General features: G+C 48.4%; 1 protein-coding gene across 1 annotated transcript in view; it reads left to right on the top strand.

Annotated features, from left to right (window-relative positions):
• LOC310834458 (uncharacterized protein) overlaps positions 1 to 15965 on the top strand; it is a 32480-nt gene extending 16515 nt beyond the window's left edge. Inside the window, exons 13-25 of the mRNA XM_083717948.1 lie at positions 788 to 807; positions 1682 to 1759; positions 2493 to 2591; positions 3448 to 3608; positions 5768 to 5892; positions 7605 to 7734; positions 8039 to 8187; positions 9943 to 10124; positions 10980 to 11090; positions 11430 to 11531; positions 12440 to 12515; positions 14501 to 14628; positions 15141 to 15965. Coding sequence (XP_083574074.1) covers positions 788 to 807; positions 1682 to 1759; positions 2493 to 2591; positions 3448 to 3608; positions 5768 to 5892; positions 7605 to 7734; positions 8039 to 8187; positions 9943 to 10124; positions 10980 to 11090; positions 11430 to 11531; positions 12440 to 12515; positions 14501 to 14628; positions 15141 to 15347 — 1568 coding nt within the window. The 3' untranslated portion in view covers positions 15348 to 15965. The remainder of the gene's footprint in view (positions 1 to 787; positions 808 to 1681; positions 1760 to 2492; positions 2592 to 3447; positions 3609 to 5767; positions 5893 to 7604; positions 7735 to 8038; positions 8188 to 9942; positions 10125 to 10979; positions 11091 to 11429; positions 11532 to 12439; positions 12516 to 14500; positions 14629 to 15140) is intronic.
• The last annotated feature ends 1947 nt before the right edge of the window (positions 15966 to 17912 follow it).

Below are 17912 nucleotides of genomic sequence, written 5' to 3'. Positions count from 1 at the left end.
AGAATGGAAATGGTTTATTGAATATTTGAATATTTAAAAAGAGAATCCCCCGCCAAGTATGTTCCATTTTCCATTAGAGATTATTTCGCTGGGAACTGTTTTGCTGGGAAATTTTGTGTCCATAAGATGACCAAATTCTATCTCAATTAATATTTTGCACATAGTTGATTCTACACCGTTTGACATAGCAGGAACATTGACCATAAGTTGTTCTAAAGCGGTCAACTCTCGGTCTGCCCGAATGCATGGCTTTAACAGAAAAACAATAGAGTGAAATGAAACCATGACCAAGTTATATTGGGAAGAGCCAAAATCTGTTCTTTATATAGGGAGAACCATTTCCATTAAAATTCCGGGAGTCTATATAGACTTGCTTGTTCCCAGCCTTCCCAATCCATCGTATCTCCAACTTCACAAAACGTGGGGTGGTATCTAAGTAGAAGCAGGGGAGTTGCTCAATCTACCGTAGCTAGTTACATTTCCCCTGTTTGAGTAGAGTCTAGGTTTTCAGAGCATGTGCAGAGTTCCATGCAGAATAGAGGCTGGGGGAGAGGGAGATTATATTTGGTCACCCAGATGGATGGTTCCAAGGAGACTAATGAGCTGAGGGGATGCCCCACATTTATGAGAATTTGAGACAAGTAAAAAGTGTCTTCTTCATGGAAATGGATTCTTGTTTGGGCCAGCGGCAAGGGAAGTTCCACCTCTGATGTAAGAGGTAGCAAATCAAAAAATGTACATAGAGACTGTTTCTATCTCTCTAATGATTCTGTGCATTACAAAGTAGATTCTTATCAGTTGGCCATTGTAAAAAAAGGAAACAAAAACCTGATATACCTTCCTATTCTGTGGATGCTGAATCACAGACACTACAGGTGGTGCTGTTGGTTACCTCAGAAAATAGGCTTTGTTGAGATAAAAAGAAGATAAAGTCCCGACCAGAGACAAATAGTTGATGAAGATGTTGGACTATGCCGAAATGGCAAAAATGACTGGGAAAATCAAAAACCAGGAAGATAGAAAGTTTAATAAGGAATTAGGGGGGTACAATTTACTTAAGAGAACACTGTGAACAACCAAAAATCCTTTGGCAGGATTTGAGTAACGCTTGTAACATATTAAAAACTAAGGTAAAAATGGATTGTTTTAAGAAAAATAGAGAAAATATACGACGCAGTGGAAAAAGTTTGATAATGGAAACCATGTAGGGGTGAAGGGAAGACCAATGATTCAGGGAATCCTAAATGTTGATGGTGATGATTAATGTTTGAATTCAAATGTATAGTGTAAAATTGAATTGGAAGGCAGGCAGGCAGGCAGGCAGGCAGGCAGGCAGGAAGGAAGGAAGGAAGGAAGGAAGGAAGGAAGGAAGGAAGGCGTTGTTGCAATACTAAAACAGCATCAAAGGACAGCAAAGTGTCAGTGCTCAGAGGGATACCTGCCCCCCCCCCCGCCGTGCATCGGCTGCCCAACACATTCTCAGGCCAAGAAGCCTCACCCCTCTCTTGGATTGGTCCAAGCGCAGCCGGCCAATTTGCAGTTTAATCCAGTGCTCTGAAACGAATCAAGTGTCATAACACGCGGGATCAAACATTAACCTCGGGCCGTTTGGTGGCAGGCCAAACCAAATAGGATGAAGAAAGAGGAACACCAGGGGCCGTCCGCCCACCTTGTGAGGTAGCAGCGGCAGCCAGCAGCAGAGGAGGACCCAGAGGAAGCCTCTGCAGCAGAGATGGGCAGCAGCTCCCTTTGGGACTTGGTGAGTGAGTTTCGAGGGGTTGGCTGGCTTGGTGGCTGGGGAAACCCAGCCAGATGGGCAGGGTATAAATAATGAAAATATTTTTTTATTATTGGTTTATTCATGTTCCACCTTTAATCACCACTCACTGGAGCAGGGTCCATTCTAAGAACTTTCAGATCACACACAAATTCTCTAGTTTGTTCATTTTTGAAGGTAGCACCGATGTGTGAACTCAAATATATTTTGCCCATCTTGGGGAGAAATGTGTCTAATGTCAGAATAGGACCTCCCGGCAAGCTAGGGGTGAGTCTGCCCCCCCCTTCCTGCATTCTTAAGGCACCTGTTTTGACCACTTCTGTGAAAGACTTGGGGGTGCACCAGTCCCTCCCACCATGACGTTTCCATCACAGGACAACTTTGTAAAAAGCACAACTCCGCAGATTATGGGTGAGGACAAAGTCAAAAGGCTGTTTGCCCAGTTCTCAGTAGATCATTTTTCTGCCTCCATTCCAAATGCATCACATGATAAACTGGAGTTTAGAATGAATTCTCACCTAGATATTTGCTCTCTTTCACCTTCCCATTTAATGTGGTGAATCATGGGCTGTCAAGATTGTGCTGCAAAGCCCTTCCTTGCACTGGGTGAGTCACCCCACACCACCCCCAATCCCCACCCCCTCAGTTTATGCTCGGGTCTGGTTTATTTTTCTGCCCTGAGGAGTGTTGAGGATGGATGTCTGTGTCTCCCCAGGTTCAGCACCAGAGGCTGCTCCTCATGATGCTCGTCCTAGGAATTGGTGGGTCCTTCCAGGCTGGCTTTCAAGGGTCCATGATCACCTACACCTCTGTGGTAAGCAGCAAAGGGGAAACCTCTTCCGGTGGTTGCCGGAGGCTGCAAGAGAGGCTCCCCCAGAATTGCTCCTCCAAGCTGCTGCCTTTGCCAGTCTCCCAAAAAACAGACACAGTAAAAGGTAAAGGGACCCCTGACCATTAGGTCCAGTCGTGACCGACTCTGGGGTTGCGGCGCTCATCTCGCTTTATTGGCTGAGGGAGCCGGCGTACAGCTTTCGGGTCATGTGGCCAGCATGACTAAGCCGCTTCTGGCGAACCAGAGCAACTCATGGAAACAACGTTTACCTTCCCGCCAGAGTGGTACCTATTTATCTACTTGCACTTTGACGTGCTTTCAAACTGCTAGGTTGACAGGAGCAGGGACCGAGCAATGGGAGCTCACCCCGTCGCGAGGATTCGAACCACCGACCTAGGCTCTGTGGCAAGTCTTAGGCTCTGTGGTTTAACCCACAGCGCAACCCGCGTCCCATAACAGACACAGATATTCTCATACACACACACACACACACATTTTTATTGATTTTTTAACATATCATTTCCAACAATCATTTAACATAAATTCTTATCTTATACAATATTTTAGACTTCCATCAACAACCTCTGAAGATTTTTCATTCTTTATCACTTATTCTGCATTTCTTAATTTCTCTATTACTTTTAATTACCATTAACTTACAGTTCTCTTCATAGTTGACCTTTCCCTCCATGCAACGCTTAGATGTGTGATCTTATATTATTGCAGGCCACACATTCCTCTCCTTTGACCCATTTGCTTCTTGTTCAGCTCCACCCACCTCCCAAACTACTGGCTTTTCACAGCATCTTCTGGTTAACGGGGTTTCCTCTTTTTGCAGCACGTGAAAACGTTCATCAATGAGAGCTGGCTGGAGCGGTCCGGGATGCCCGTCCACCCTGAAAGCCTCACATTATTCTGGGCCTCGATTGTGTCCATCTTTTCCCTAGGGGGCCTCCTGGGCACAATGGCCAGCGGGTACTTCACAACAAAGTTTGGGAAGTAGGTATAAGTGTGAAACAAGCTGCTCCTGGAAAGCCAGTTCGAGCCACAAAATGGTGTGCTGGGAATGAGCTGGCCAGGGCTCTGCTGGGAAAAGGATTGGGCCTTCAAGGCTCCAGAGTCAAGGTCCAAAGCGCATCCCAGTTGACAGCTGACCAGAGGTGGGCTGTCCTGGTCAGAATGTTCTTGCAACTGGTGGCCCGGACAGTAATTCTTCCTGCTGAAAAAGTAAAGGGAAATTCCAGCAAAGCACCTGTGTGCATCGTAGTTGCAGAACACCTGGGTTTTACTTAGGGGTTGGCGAAACTGGCCCCCGCTGGGGGTGCAAGCCTAGGGGAGCAGCAAAAATCACTAGGCAGGCTATGGCGTGCATGGTGTATATTAGGGTTGCCATATTTCAAAATGTGAAAATCCAGACACAAAGTTGTTGAGCCTTTGTTTGTTAGTTTTAGTTTTGCAAAATCTAATAAAAAATAAAAAATTGAGCTATGTTTAAGGAATTTCACCAAAATCTACACTTCCGACATTGGTTGCCATATGTCTGGATTTTCCTGGACATAGCAGCAATTTCCGCCCAGACACTGTTTCTGACGGCTGAATGGATGTGTGTGTTGTGCAGCTGCTGTTCTGGCGAGATCTAACACAGGAGAAGCCTCCTGTCCTTCTCTCATTGTGGCACAAAGGCATGCAATTTTTTCTGCTCTTCTTGTGTGGTGCTCCGTATATAGTACGCTTAGCGTTAAGGTTTAGACTTATTGTGAAGGAATGGGTTTCCCAAACCCCAAAACTGACTGTGCACCCCCAGTGCACCAAAATCCCCATTTCTCCTTAGCTAAAATGCATAAACTTTAGCCGTTGAGCAAATGCAAAACAAGAACACAGCTCTCTCCCTTATCAGTTTGACGGCAAGACTGGCCTTGACTTTACCAGTAGAACAGACACAGACATATCTTATGTCCTGACCACAAATGACGCAGAGACCCAAGTCTGGGACTAACGCCAGAGCATGTTCTCGGAAGTAGTGACCTCTTGCTCCAAGATAGGAGTAGGATCAGGAATATCCTTTTATGGTCAGAAGTACAGGAAGGAAGATCCTTTTATGGTTGAGAGTACCAGAGCAGGAACATATGTGATGTCAACCTGTGTACGTACGCCGACGTGGTTGGGCTCCTAGGGGAGGAGTGAGAGGGTGCCTGGAGGATATATAAACTGCATGAAACCTGTCATTTCTTTGGACTTGCTGTGGACTTGATCACGCAAGTGCCTTCTGCTATCCGGAGAGCAGAATAAACTCTTTCTTTGAACCAACTCGGTGTCATTTTGACTTCCTTCCTCCTGTCCCGGAGCAACGCAGACCCAATCGGTGAACTCCAATTTGGGAAACCCATTCCTTCATTTGTAAGTTTAAGTTAAGTCTGCTGAAACTGGATTTCTTATGGACAGTGCCAATCCTGAACTTACTGGATTTGTGACCATTATGCTCATTTGCCTTCAGTAGCAGTAAAGCTCTGCTGGATGAAATTTTCATCGCCTCTGGTCTATTTTGGGGGAATCCCACAAAGTGTTTAAGTTTTGTTTTGTTTTCTAAAAAAAATAATTGGTTTTCACAGCATTATAAACAAACAAACACATAAGACAAACAAACCTAAATCATAGCCTTATTGAAAATTACACTTATTAACATTGTTAAGTGACTTCCTCGCTTCTCCTTGGTTGAATTTCATTGCATATCCTTTTAATGGTTTTCCAAATCACAGTTCTTATAAAATTTAACTTAAACATTAACATCCTTAGATCTTCACATTATGAAATTAAACATATTAATTCAACACTTAACATAAATAAAATCCTAAGCCAATTAAGTATCTGCAAGATGTTTTCAGTTAATTTAACTTAGCATATTTAACTAAGTACTCATTAAATTTAATCCACTCTTCTGCTTAGGTCGGCTAGCTCCGAAAAATCCATCATCTTCATCTGCTATTCTTCTATCGTTGGTAATTCTTGGGTTTTCCACTTTTTAGCTAACAGAATACGTGCAGCAGTTGTTTACATTTTCACTCTGCTAACTATACATTGGAATCTGCTCTGGATCAATAGTGAGTAGAATTCCATGACACCGCTGACACTCATGACTTCCTCCATCCTTGTGCCAACAGAAAGAAATGCCTCTTGGGCACCAACCTCATCATGCTGGCGGGGGCCGTCATCATGGGCTTCAGCAAGGTGGCCAACTCCTTTGAGCTGATCCTGGCAGGTCGTTTCCTGTGTGGCATCAGCACCAGTAAGTGCCATCCTCCTTCCAGCTGCTCTGGGCTGACTGGCAGGGCTGGGTTCCTCTGAGCTACCACCTGAGTGAAGAACTGTGGGGAAAGTGGACCAGCCTGCTCCCAAGTCTCGGTCCCTTGCTTCAGTGCAACCCCTGGAACTGCAGCCTCTTCTCCTCCACTTTCACGTCTCCACACGGGTGGTGCTGTGGTTTAAACCACTGAGCCTCTTGGGCTTGCTGATCAGAAGATCGGTACAGTGGTACCTCTGGTTATGTATTTAATTCGTTCCGGAGGTCCATTCTAAACCTGAAACTGTTCTTAACCTGAAGCATCACTTTAGCTAATGGGGCCTCCCGCTGCTGCTGCCACGCTGCCGCCACACGATTTCCGTTCTCATCCTGAAGCAAAGTACCTGAGGTACTATTTCTGGGTTAGCAGAGTCTGTAACCTGAAGCGTATGTAACCTGAAGCATGTGTAACCTGAGGTACCACTGTAGTCCTAATCCCCGCGACAGAGTGAGCTCCTGTTGCTCTGTCCCAGCTCCTGCCAACCTAGCAGTTCGAAAGCACACCAGTGCAAGTAGATAAATAGGTACCGCTGCGGCAGGAAGGTAAAGGGCATTTCAACGCACTCTGGTTTCCGTCACAGTGTCCCGTTGCACCAGAAGCGGTTTAGTCCTGCTGGCCACATGACCCGGAAAGCTGTCTGTGGACAAACACCGGCTCCCTCAGCCTGAAAGCAAGATGAGTGCCGCAACCCCATAGTCACCTTTGACTGGACTTAACAGTCCAGGGGTCCCTTACAATTACCTTTTACTCCACTTGCCTCCAGTTTCTCCTCGTCCTGCCCCAGGGTGCCAATCGTGGCCAACTTTCCCAGGGATAGGTTTGATCAGCAGGAATTCCACACAGGAAAGGGCGTTACTCAGTGGTAGCACCCTTGCCTTGTTTGCAGAAGGTCCCAGGTTCTATCCCCCAGCGGTATCTCCAGGTAATTTGAGTTTTGCATCCTGCTTCTCCAACAACAGACGTTCTGCTCCGAGTGGCTCACCAATAATCTCAGCAGCATTAAAAGCAACAAGCATCGCCGTCGCCATCATATCAAACCCAGCAATGTGTAAATAAAACCAACAGCAGCAGCAAAAATCCATCGAAACGATCGATGCAATTCAGTGAAGCCATCACAATTTAAAATGTCCGAAATCCTGGAGAGAGCACTGCCAGTCAGGGTAGACAATATTGAACTAGGAGGACTGACGGCTGGTTTGGTATAAGGCAGCTTCTTCTGGACAACTTCTCCCAAATGTTTTTGGGGTCCTGCAATGCTAAAAGTAGGGATGCGGGTAGCGCTGTGGGTTAAACCACAAAGTCTGGGACTTGCCGATCAGAAGGTCAGCGGTTCGAATCCCCGCGATGGGGTGAGCTCCTGTTGCTCGGTTCCTGCTCCTGCCAACCTAGCAGTTTGAAAGCACGTCAAAGTGCAAGTAGATAAATAGGAACCGCTCCGGCAGGAAGGTAAACGGCGTTTCCGTGCGCTGCTCTGGTTCACCAGAAGCGGCTTAGTCATGCTGGCCACATGACCCGGAAGCTGTATGCCAGCTCCCTCGGCCAATAAAGCGAGATGAGCGCCGCAACCCCAGAGTCAGCCATGACTGGACCTATTGGTCAGGGGTCCCTTTACCTTTTAATGCTAAAAGTCTCTTCCTCTCTCTGCTTTCACGTCCAGGTATCGGTGTCCTTCTCCACCCTCAGTATGTAGGGGAAATTTCCCCCAAGAAGCTCCGTGGATTTGCAAATTCAACTGCCTCCATCTTCTGGAGCCTGGGGAAAGTCCTGGGTCAGGTGATGGGGCAAAGGTAGGATCCTGCTTATCTACCTGTTCAGGTGCTTCCTATCCCAACCCCACAACAAAGTCTCTCTCTCTCTCTCTCTCTCTCTCTCTCTCTCTCTCTCTGAGAGGGGTCTTCTGAGAACCCTGCCCCAACCTCAGATGACAACCAGCACATGCTAGTTCAATCACCAGCCCACATTGGCTAGCGCCAGTGCCACATGCACTCCTGGTTTTAAACCACTCCAGGTTTTGCTGCTCCTTTGTAGTGGCACACAAAGCCCCTCCTAGCTTTCTGAAGGGATGGATGTCTTCTGGTTTGCTTTTCCCAGAGAGTTCCTAGGAAACGCTTCGCTGTGGCCGCTGCTGCTGGCCTCCCATGGCGTGACTGCCTTGCTCCAGCTGCTGACTCTACCCTTCTTCCCCGAGTCCCCACCTCACCTGTTCCTGAACAAAGGGGATGAGGAAGGATGCCGGAAAGGTAACTGGGTGCTCTCTAGGCAGCTAGAAATTGTTAGATTACAGAATAGCCTCCCTCAAGCATACTTGGGTACAAGGAACTTCGCGGGTTTGGAAAGAGATCTTCATCCCATTGACTAATTATTTTATCTGGCATGTTGGCTGTGCCACAGGATAGTCAGATGATGGGGGGAGGAGTTGAGTCACAGACACTCCCCCCCCCCCGCCCTTGGAGATAATTGAGGAGTGGGTTTTCCCTTCACTTTCAGGGTGCGTACAACTTACGCGAGACTGCAAAACATGTTTTCTGAGTCAGATTGCCTCCACATCCCTGTTCCTTAATTTTATTTTATTTGCCTTCTCCTGTGGGATGTAGCATAGTAATAATAATAATAATAATAATAATAATAATAATAATAATAATAATAATAATTTGTTATTTATACCCCACCCATCTGGCGTTGGCGGCTCCCAACAGAATATTAAAAACACAATAAAACACCAAACATTAAAAACTTCCCTAAAAAGGGCTGCCTTCAGATGTCTTCTAAAAGTCAGATTGTTGTTTATCTCCTTGACATCTGATGAGAGGGCATTTCACAGGGCGGGTGCCACTACCAAGAAGGCCCACTGCCTAGTTCCTTGTAGCTTCACTTCTTGCAGTGAGGGAACCACCAGAAGGCCCTCAGAGCTGGACCTCAGTGTCCGGGCTGAACGATGGGGGTGGAGATGCTCCTTCAGGTATACTGAACTGAGGCCGTTTAGGGCTTTAAAGGTCAGCACCAGCACTTTGAATTGTGCCCGGAAACGTACTGGGAGCCAATGTAGGTCCTTCAGGACTGGTGTTACATGAGCTTGGCTCATTTGCTTGAGTTGTCCAAATTGCTTTTGTGTGCCTTGCATTGCTTAAGAGCTCCCTTTCAGCTCTGCTGCGGTTCCAAACTGGATCATGTCAGTTCCCTCCACAAAGCAAGGCTGGCCCCAGAGGAGACATGGCTGGGGTTGTGGGGGGCTTGAGAATCCCACTTACCGTATTTTCTATAAGACGCACCAGACCATAAGACGCACCTAGTTTTTGGAGGAGGAAAACAAGAAAAAAATATTCTGAATCCCAGAAGCCAGAACAGCAAGAGGGATCACTGTGCAGCGAAAGCAGCGATCCCTCTTGCTATTCTGGCTTCTGGGATAGCTGCGCAGCCTGCATTTGCTCCATAAGACACACACACATTTCCCCTTACTTTTTAGGAGGGAAAAAGTGAGTCTTATAGAGCAAAAAATACGGTACCTGCAGGACATTTGGCGAGAACTTGCCTGCCACTGGGCCTCAAAGGCTCTGTGATAGTTAATAATAATAATAATAATAATAATAATTTATACCCCGCCCATCTGGCTGAGTTTCCCCAGCCACTCTGGGTGGCTTCCAACAGAACACTAAAATACAATAACCTAGTGAACATTAAAAGCTTCCCTAAACAGGGCTGCCTTCAGATGTCTTCTAAAAGTTTGGTAGTTATTTTTCTCTTTGCCATCTGGTAGGAGGGCATTCCACAGGGCGGGTGCCACTACCGAGAAGGCCCTCTGCCTGGTTCCCTGTAACTTGGCTTCTCGTAGCAAGGGAACCGTCAGAAGACCCTCAGAGCTGGACCTCAGTGTCCGGGCAGAACGATGGAGGTGGAGATGCTCCTTCAGTTGTAGCTAGAGCCTTTCCCCGTGTGTCGCCTGGCTCCCACACAGTGGGAGAATGGTGTGAGGGCCTCTGTTTTCTCTGCCTTCACAGCCATGAAGACCTTCTGGGGCCGAGGGCCTCACCAGGTGGAGCTAGACGACCTGAGGAAGCAGCAGTCTGCCTTGTGGAGCACCAAGAGTGTATTGGAAGTGATGAAGGATCCGGCCCTGCGCCGGCAGCTGTACATCCTTATCCTGTTGGCTGTGACCCTACAGTTGACCGGCATCCACACAGTTGAGTTTCACATGCATGTTGTTGTGTGAAAAATGAGCTCAGAGAAAGGGAGTAGGGGGGGGGGGTCCAAATATTTAAATTGATATATTTCTCCCCAATGAGATGAGCTGCTTCAGATTAAGGGCTCATCCACATTTACCTTCCCTCTCTACTTTCCAGGCACAGGGTTGGGCTTTTCAGGATCGGGTTCAAGTGGGGTGTTCATTTTCCCCCTGGTGTTTCCCCCCAGGAAAACCTGTGTTTTACCACTAAACAGGGCAAAGGTAAAGGGACCATTAGGTCCAGTCATGACCAACTCTGGGGTTGCGGCGCTCATCTCGCTTCATTGGACGAGGGAGCCGACATACAGCTTCTGGGTCATGTGGCCAGCATGACTAAGCCACTTCTGGCGAACCAGAGCAGCGCATGGAAATGCCATTTACCTTCCTGCTGGAGTAGTACCTATTTATCTACTTGCACTTTGACGTGCTTTCGAACAGCTAGGTTGGCAGGAGTAGGGACTAAGCAACGGGAGCTCACCCCGTCACGGGGATTCGAACCGCCGACCTTCTGATCGGCAAGTCCTAGGCTCTGTGGTTTAACCCACAGCGCCACCCGCGTCCCTTGAGTCTCAGGTTAGCTCCTCCTCAATTGTTCATTTTCTCTCTGCAGAAGTCCTGCTTGCTCCCAAAACTTGTCCCAAACACCGTCACTTGATTGACAAATTAACTTCCCTTACTACAGGAGTGAGGATGAGGCCAGAGGTGTCCAGGGACCACCACTGACCCTCCTCCTTCCCTCCCCAGAAAGCTCTCTACAGGTAGAGTTGGTTCCCCTGATGGGCCCCCTTCTCAACATGTTTCCCCCCTCTCCAGATTTACAGCTACACGTTTGAGGTCCTGCAGACGGTTGGTTTTGACAACGACCACATCCCGGCCTTGTCTTTGGGGATCAGCCTCAGCGAGCTCCTCTCTGCCGTCTTCTGTGTGAGTGAGGGATCTTGGGAAGTGCCACTGCCTTTGGAGCCCCAGGCATGGGGGCAGGGTGAACCTGGCCCCCTATGCCTCTCAATCTGGCCCTTGGGGATAGGCATGTTGCAGGGAATTGCATTGTGGGGAAACTGACATCAAACCTAGGCTGACCAAGTCCAGATGTGGAGCCCAAGCACTCCTGCCAGGCCTCTCCCAAAAAGCCCTTCAGGGGGGTAGTGGTAGACATGGCGGGCCCTGGCAATTGCCCAAATTTGCCTCCTGTTGACCCGAGCCGGGGCTTGGTGGAGCACCCCGCAGCCACTGCAGACCCCTCTGTGTCCTTTCTGTCCCCAGAGTGTCGTCATTGAGCGTTTTGGAAGAAGAGTACTGCTCTGGGGAGGTTATGGACTGATGGCCACAGTGCTTGCAGCTGTCACGCTGACCATCTCCTTGCAGGTAAGAAGGGGGGAAAATGGAAGTCAGGGTGTTTCCCTGTCAGCCCCTCACCTAAGATGCGGCCAGCGGTCGTCTCTGACCAAACAAGGCTGCAAGTGACCCCAGCACCTGGCTCAGAGTCGGGGAGGGTGAGGCTGGGACTGCTGTAAGAACTAGCTTGGTGGCCAGGAGCCCACAGGATCTGAGCCCAGAGGCTGGTGGTCAGGAGCCCAGATGCCTCACGAAAAGCCAGATTCACCAAGGGTGTGTTTGTGTGTGTATCAAGCATCTCAGCTGCACCTAAGGAAAGGAGAGAGGCCCACACAGCCCTGCAATCTGCGCCCACAGCTGTCAACCGTCCCTTATTTGGTGGGAAAGTCCCTTATCCCAGCACCGTGTCCCGCTGCTGTCCCTTATTGATGATGTCCCTTAAATTTCCCGGGTTTCAAAGGAAGCAGCTCCTCTCCCTCCCTCCCTCCCTCCCTGCCAGCCAGGGAGGAGGGAGGCTCCAGCTGTGTTGCTTGGCTGCGTTGCTTACCCAATAAGGAGTCTAAGAATGACTGGGGGGGTGGAGCTTGCATGCCTTGTGCCCATCAAATCGGCCGCGTTGCCTGGGGACTCGCCTTTGCTCAGCGCTTCCCAGCAGAGAGGTGACGGTGGTTTTCCTTGCTGCATCCCCTTTGCCGGGTTGCTGCACTGTGGGAACCACCGCTTGAGGCTTTGTTTGGCTGCTGGCTGGGCTTTCTGCCTTTGGCTCGGAGGGGCTCAGAGGTCGAACATACCTGTGCCTGGAAAATCCCTTATTTTGGCTGCTGATCCCTTATTTTTGAGGCTGCTGGTCCCTTATTTTCAAATCTGTAAGTTGACAGCTATGCCTGCACCCAGGGGGAACCTCAACTCTCACAAATGAAAACATGCTTTCATTTCAGCATTCCTTCTCCTGGATGCCCTACTGCAGCCTTTCCCTGATATTCTGTTTTGTGATCTGCTTTGGAGCCGGCCCAGGTCAGTGATGGGGCACTTGTTCATATCGGTAGGCAGTTCTTCCACTCAAAGCTCTCAAAGTGAGGCACTCATCCCTCGAGAAACTTATGCAGTAAAAATTGACTGATTAACTTTAAAAAATAATAATCAGTGTGCTCTTTGGTTTCATTTGATAGCATGGCAGTAGGAGGACAAATAAGCAAAGTGCCCTGAAAGATTATCCAAATCTGGTTTCATTTGCAGTTTTAGGGCATAGAGGCAATCAAGGTTTCAGAAATTCTTGGTGAAGCATAAGACTATTTCTCAGGCTACTGTGAGCTGCCAATTCATCCTAAACATTTAACTTCACATTCTGCAGCTTATTATTGTTATCATTATTATCTAGCTTTAGTGTTGTTTTAAATTAGCTGTGCAGTCATACAATTTGTCCAGAATCTATTGATCTTCTCATAGACTGTAATATATTGTGAGTTGTCTCTTTGCACTAGAACGTAAAATTGCAGCAAACAGATTGTATCCTGGTGGTTCTGCTTTGGCTTTGCTGCTGCTCAACCGACTGATTGCATGCAGCAGTGATAGGGGAGGGCAAGGGAGAAAGAAAGAAAGAAAGAAAGAAAGAAAGAAAGAAAGAAAGAAAGCAGCCAATGTAATGCTGAGGCTCCCTAGGTTGCCTGAGTGGGCCCAGGAAATTGAGGAGGAGGTCCAATCCTGGCTGCAGCTGCGCCTTTGCACAAGAAGCTGAGTGAGTTCCAGTGGAGCATCCAGCCCAGTGCAGGATCAGCCTCTCCATTTGCAGAGCTGGGAACTTTGCCCCTGGGTTCCTGTGGCTATGGGTCCTGGTGCATGGGGGCTTCCCTGCAGCTCAGCTACAGCCTACCAAACACGTGGACCTTTCCCCACCTGAGTGTCACTTTGGGGAATCAGATCCCTCCCCCAGTGGCAGTAAATAAGCAGATCAAACTAAAGGAGCGTTCTTACCAGTTAGTTTCTTTAATAATCACAGCGAGGTACAAAGGAATGCATATCTCTCAGAAATGGCGTTGCTCCCAGTTAAGGTTTACGCCTTCCGTCCCCATTAATCTACATCATTCCTACATCTGATAATCTGAGCTTTTTGCCTCTGCGCTTTCTGTTCTATCACTCTCAAAGCCCGTCTAGTCTTAGGCGAAGGGGGGTCAGGAATGCTTTCCAAGGATACTGAATCTGCCAGCTGTCTCTCTCCTGGTGTTTGCTCTTCTAGCTGCTCCTCACCCAGCATTTCCCAGCTTTTCCCCTCTGGACGATGTCCCTCTGCAAACCGCTGTTCTAAATCAGTGCTGTCTTCCTCCCGCTGGGAAGGTTCAGGAGAAGGGGGGTGGCTCCCACCATTGAGGCTGGGTAGCCAAAAGGAAGTTCACCCCAGCTCCCCTTTGGCACAGGAGCCTCCCCCATCCACAAGTGTGTCCCCCACATTCCCCCTGGAGGCAACACAGTCATGAAAAAAAGATGGCTCGTGATGTAGAGCTCAGTCGGTAGAGCATGAGGCTCTTAGCCTCAGGGTTGTGGGTCCAAGCCCCAAGTTGGGCAAAAGATTCCTGCATTGCAGGGGGTTAGAAAAGATGACACTTGTGGTCCCAATTCTACGATTCTATGAAAAAGGCTGGAATCTGGAGCTCAGCAGCTGTAACCTCAGGAAGACAGAAGCCCACGCTTGGAGGGCAGGGCTTGGGGGTCATGACAGCTGATGAGCCACCCACTGCTGGTCTCATCCCACCCCACCCCACCCCAGTTCCCCTCACTCCCTCCCCCCCCCCCAGGCCCAACACCTTCATCTCCATCACCAACAACAGGGCCATCTTTTCACTTGCCACGTTCTGAGTGCCACAAAGAGTACGGCGTCTGTTCCAAGCCACTTGGCCACTGCTGGGGCATCGGAGACGGTGGGGCATCGGAGACGGTGCAGCATCATTTTCTAGCCTAGTGGTGGCAGCAGGAGCAGCCCTGACCTTTGGTTCGTCCCTCTGCAGCCGGGGCCGGGGCGTCTGTGAGGATGGAGATCTTCGACCAGTCCTCCAGGTCATCTTCCTACGTGATCAGTGGAGTCTTAAACTGGATCGGATTCTTCTTGATAGGAATGGTGTTCCCATTTGTCGTGGTAAGTGAGACTTTTCCTGATGGTTCCGTTCCCCTCCCCACCCCAGTATCCTGCCTCCGCTGCGGGAAGGTGGCAGGGAAAGTGCCACTGGGCTGCATCAATTTGCCAAAAGAGGTTTGCAGGGTGGTGCGAAGTTGTCATTGCAAAGGCTAGGCCCTGCTGGGAACTGCAGGGGTCTGTATGGAGATCACCCAAGAAGCAAAGTACAGTGGTATCTAGGGTTAAGTACTTAATTCGTTCCGGAGGTTCGTTCTTAACCTGAAACTGTTCTTAACCTGAGGTACCACTTTAGCTAATGGGGCCTCCTGCTGCCGCTGCGCCACCAGAGCGCGATTTCTGTTCTCATCCTGAAGCAAAGTTCTTAACCTGAGGTAATATTTCTGGGTTAGCGCAGTCTGTAACCTGAAGTGTATGTAACCCGAGGTACCACTGTATCCATGGAAGGAACCAATCCAGGCTTGCCTTATAATTCTGTGGGGTCGGGGTGTGTCTGTTTCCCCCCCCCCCTCCAGGAACGCATTCATCAGTTCAGCTTCCTCATCTTCATGGGCAGTCTCTACGTTTCCGCAATCGTTATTTACTTCATCCTGCCGGAGACCAAGGGGAAATCGATCCTCGAAATCCGAGAAGAGTTTGATAAACTCAATTTTAAGAAGAAGCAAGCTCTTGGCTCAGAAACACGCTTCGTAGGAGACCCTGTGCTCTGCACCAAGCTATGACGGAGCTCTCGGGGATAAGGAGGTCAGAAAACCCTGCAGGTGAATCAGGCCCACTTAGTCCCAGCTTCCTGCTCCTAGCCTAGATGCCCGAAACCAGGGCCTGAGTCCATCCATCTTGCCCGCTGGTGCTCCCCAGCCACTGGCGTTCCCTTCAGAGGCAAACTGCCCTTGTGCCTGCTTAGATGCAAAGCCTCAAAAAAGGTTTGGGGAGAGATTCATAATTATGAACCATAGCGGAACAAAAACTGATCACTGACACCAGTGAGACTGACAGTCGTGACAGGCGGAGCCTTGCCAGGAATGGCCCCTGGCTCCTCCTCTAAGCTGCTTTTGGCTCAGCTGTCGGATTCAGAAAGCAGGTGACTATGCTGCCGTTTCAGACTGGTTTGGGGCCAATGGGTTTTATTGCAGGTTTCTAGCTGGTTGGCAAAGATCCTGATCCATTTCATTAGCTGGATATTTTAAAAGATGTGTTGCTCCGTTTTCCTGACTTTTGTGATATGTTGTAACTGTTATTCTATCATGCTTTGGAAGGGGTTGTACTGCGCTTGGAAGGACAATGTCCTAGAAAGCAATTTAGAGAACTCTTAAGGGGAAATAAACAACCACACAAATAAACCAGCTCCAGATCATTTATGAGCAAGTTTATAAGTCTAAATGCAGAGCCTAGCGGGGGCACAACTATGTTGGGCAAACGGTCCGTTCATTTCTGCTCTCTGCTGCCTCGTCTTTTAGCTAGCCACCCCTCCATAAGAGGACCGGCCCTCTCCTCCCACAGGGACTAATATTACTTTCCTGAGCAAGGGGTTGGAGTGGGTGGTGTTTAGAGTCCATCGATGGACACAAGGTGGCCCTCCCCGTGAAAGACCAGTTTTGCTGGAGTCTCTGGAGAAGTCTAATCAAATCAACCTGGTGATCGATAGAGATTGTTGGGCTGAAGCTAATGAAAATAACTTCAAAAGAGCCTAATGCAAAGTTCTGCTTCAGGCAAAATAATAATAACAACAACAACAATTGCTATTATTATTTATACCCCACCCATCTGGCTGGGTTTCCCCAGCCACTCTGGGAGGCTCCCAACAGAATATTAAAAAAACAATAAAACACCAAACATTAAAAACTTCCCTAAACAGGGCTGCCTTCAGACGTCTTCTAAAAGTCAGATAGTTGTTTATTTCCTTGACATCTGATGGGCGAGCGTTCCACAGGGCAGGTGGCACTACCGAGAAGGCCCTTCTCGCAGTGAGGGAACCGCCAGAAGGCCCTCGGAGGTGGACCCCGGCGTCCGGGCTGAACAATGGGGGTGAAGACGCTCCTTCAGGTATACTGAGTATTTGCAGGCAGGGGGAGTGTGGATGTTACAGTTGAGGCTCATCCACATTGACATTTGCCCTGTGATTTCTAGTCACAGGTCTGAGGGGCTCTTTTGCCCTGCAACGTCATACCCCGCAACTGTCCCAATTTCCCCAGGACATTCCGAAATTACAGAAATGGAGGGGGGTTGCAGATGGATGTTTGCTCTGATTCGGCAGTAAACAGCAGGTTTCCCCAGAAAAAGCTATGGGGAAAGCTGAAACCTCTCAGACCCATCACTAGGAATCCTGGGACAAAACAGAAGTGTGGCTGAGCCCCGGATTTGGCAGCAGAGCACCAATGGTCTATTTACAACTACAGTGGTACCTTAGTTCTCAAACGCCTTGATGCTCAAACAACTTGGAAGCCAAACACTGAAAACCTGAAAGTAAGTGTTCCGGTTTGCGAACTTTTTTCGGAAGCCGAACATACTCTATTTTGAGTGTTATACTTCCGTTTTCAGTGTTCTGCTTCTGATTTGAGTGTTACCCTGATGTCTGTCTGCTTTTGCTATTTATTTTGCGTTTTTGTTTTTGCGGCTCTTTTTGTTTTTGTTTTTGTGACTGTGGAACTGAGTTCAGCTACTGATTGATTGATTGATTGTGTGACTGCAGTACGTTGTATATTGTTTTCATTTTATGGATCAATGGTCTCTTTAGATAGTAAAATTCATGTTAAACTGCTGTTTTAGGGGTTGTTTTTAAAAGTCTGGAATGGATTAATCCATTTTGCATTACTTTCCATGGGAAAACATGCCTTGGTTTTAGAGCGTTTTAGTTTTGGAACAGACTTCCAGAACAGATTAAGTCTGAGAACCAAGGTACCACGGTAACGCAATTTTCCCCGGGCAGAAGTGCAGCCCGACTGAATTTATACAATTTGAGGATGGCAAACTGCCAAAGCCCCTTTCCCCAAGTCTGGGGGGCGTTCACATGGGCTCACTGCTTTTTGAGGATGTAATTGGTCGTGGACACCCACGGCTGGTTGATCTATTTAGCTTTGTGGTTCCAAACTTTGCACAGGAAACGAAATTAATCCATTAATTGAAAACCTGCATAGTAATTTTTAACTTCGAGCAATTGGTGCCTGCTGATGGTTTTGGCAAGATTGCGACGAGAGAGAGAGAGAGAGAGAGAGAGAGAGAGAGAGAGAGAGAGAGGTTTGAGAAGCAGTCTATGTTGCATCCCGTTGAAAAGAGCCGGCTTTTGATCA

This window comes from Podarcis gaigeae (genome assembly GCF_964106915.1).
Source record: "Podarcis gaigeae genome assembly, chromosome: 16".
NCBI lineage: Eukaryota > Metazoa > Chordata > Lepidosauria > Squamata > Lacertidae > Podarcis > Podarcis gaigeae.
This window is presented reverse-complemented; position numbering and strand designations above follow the sequence as displayed.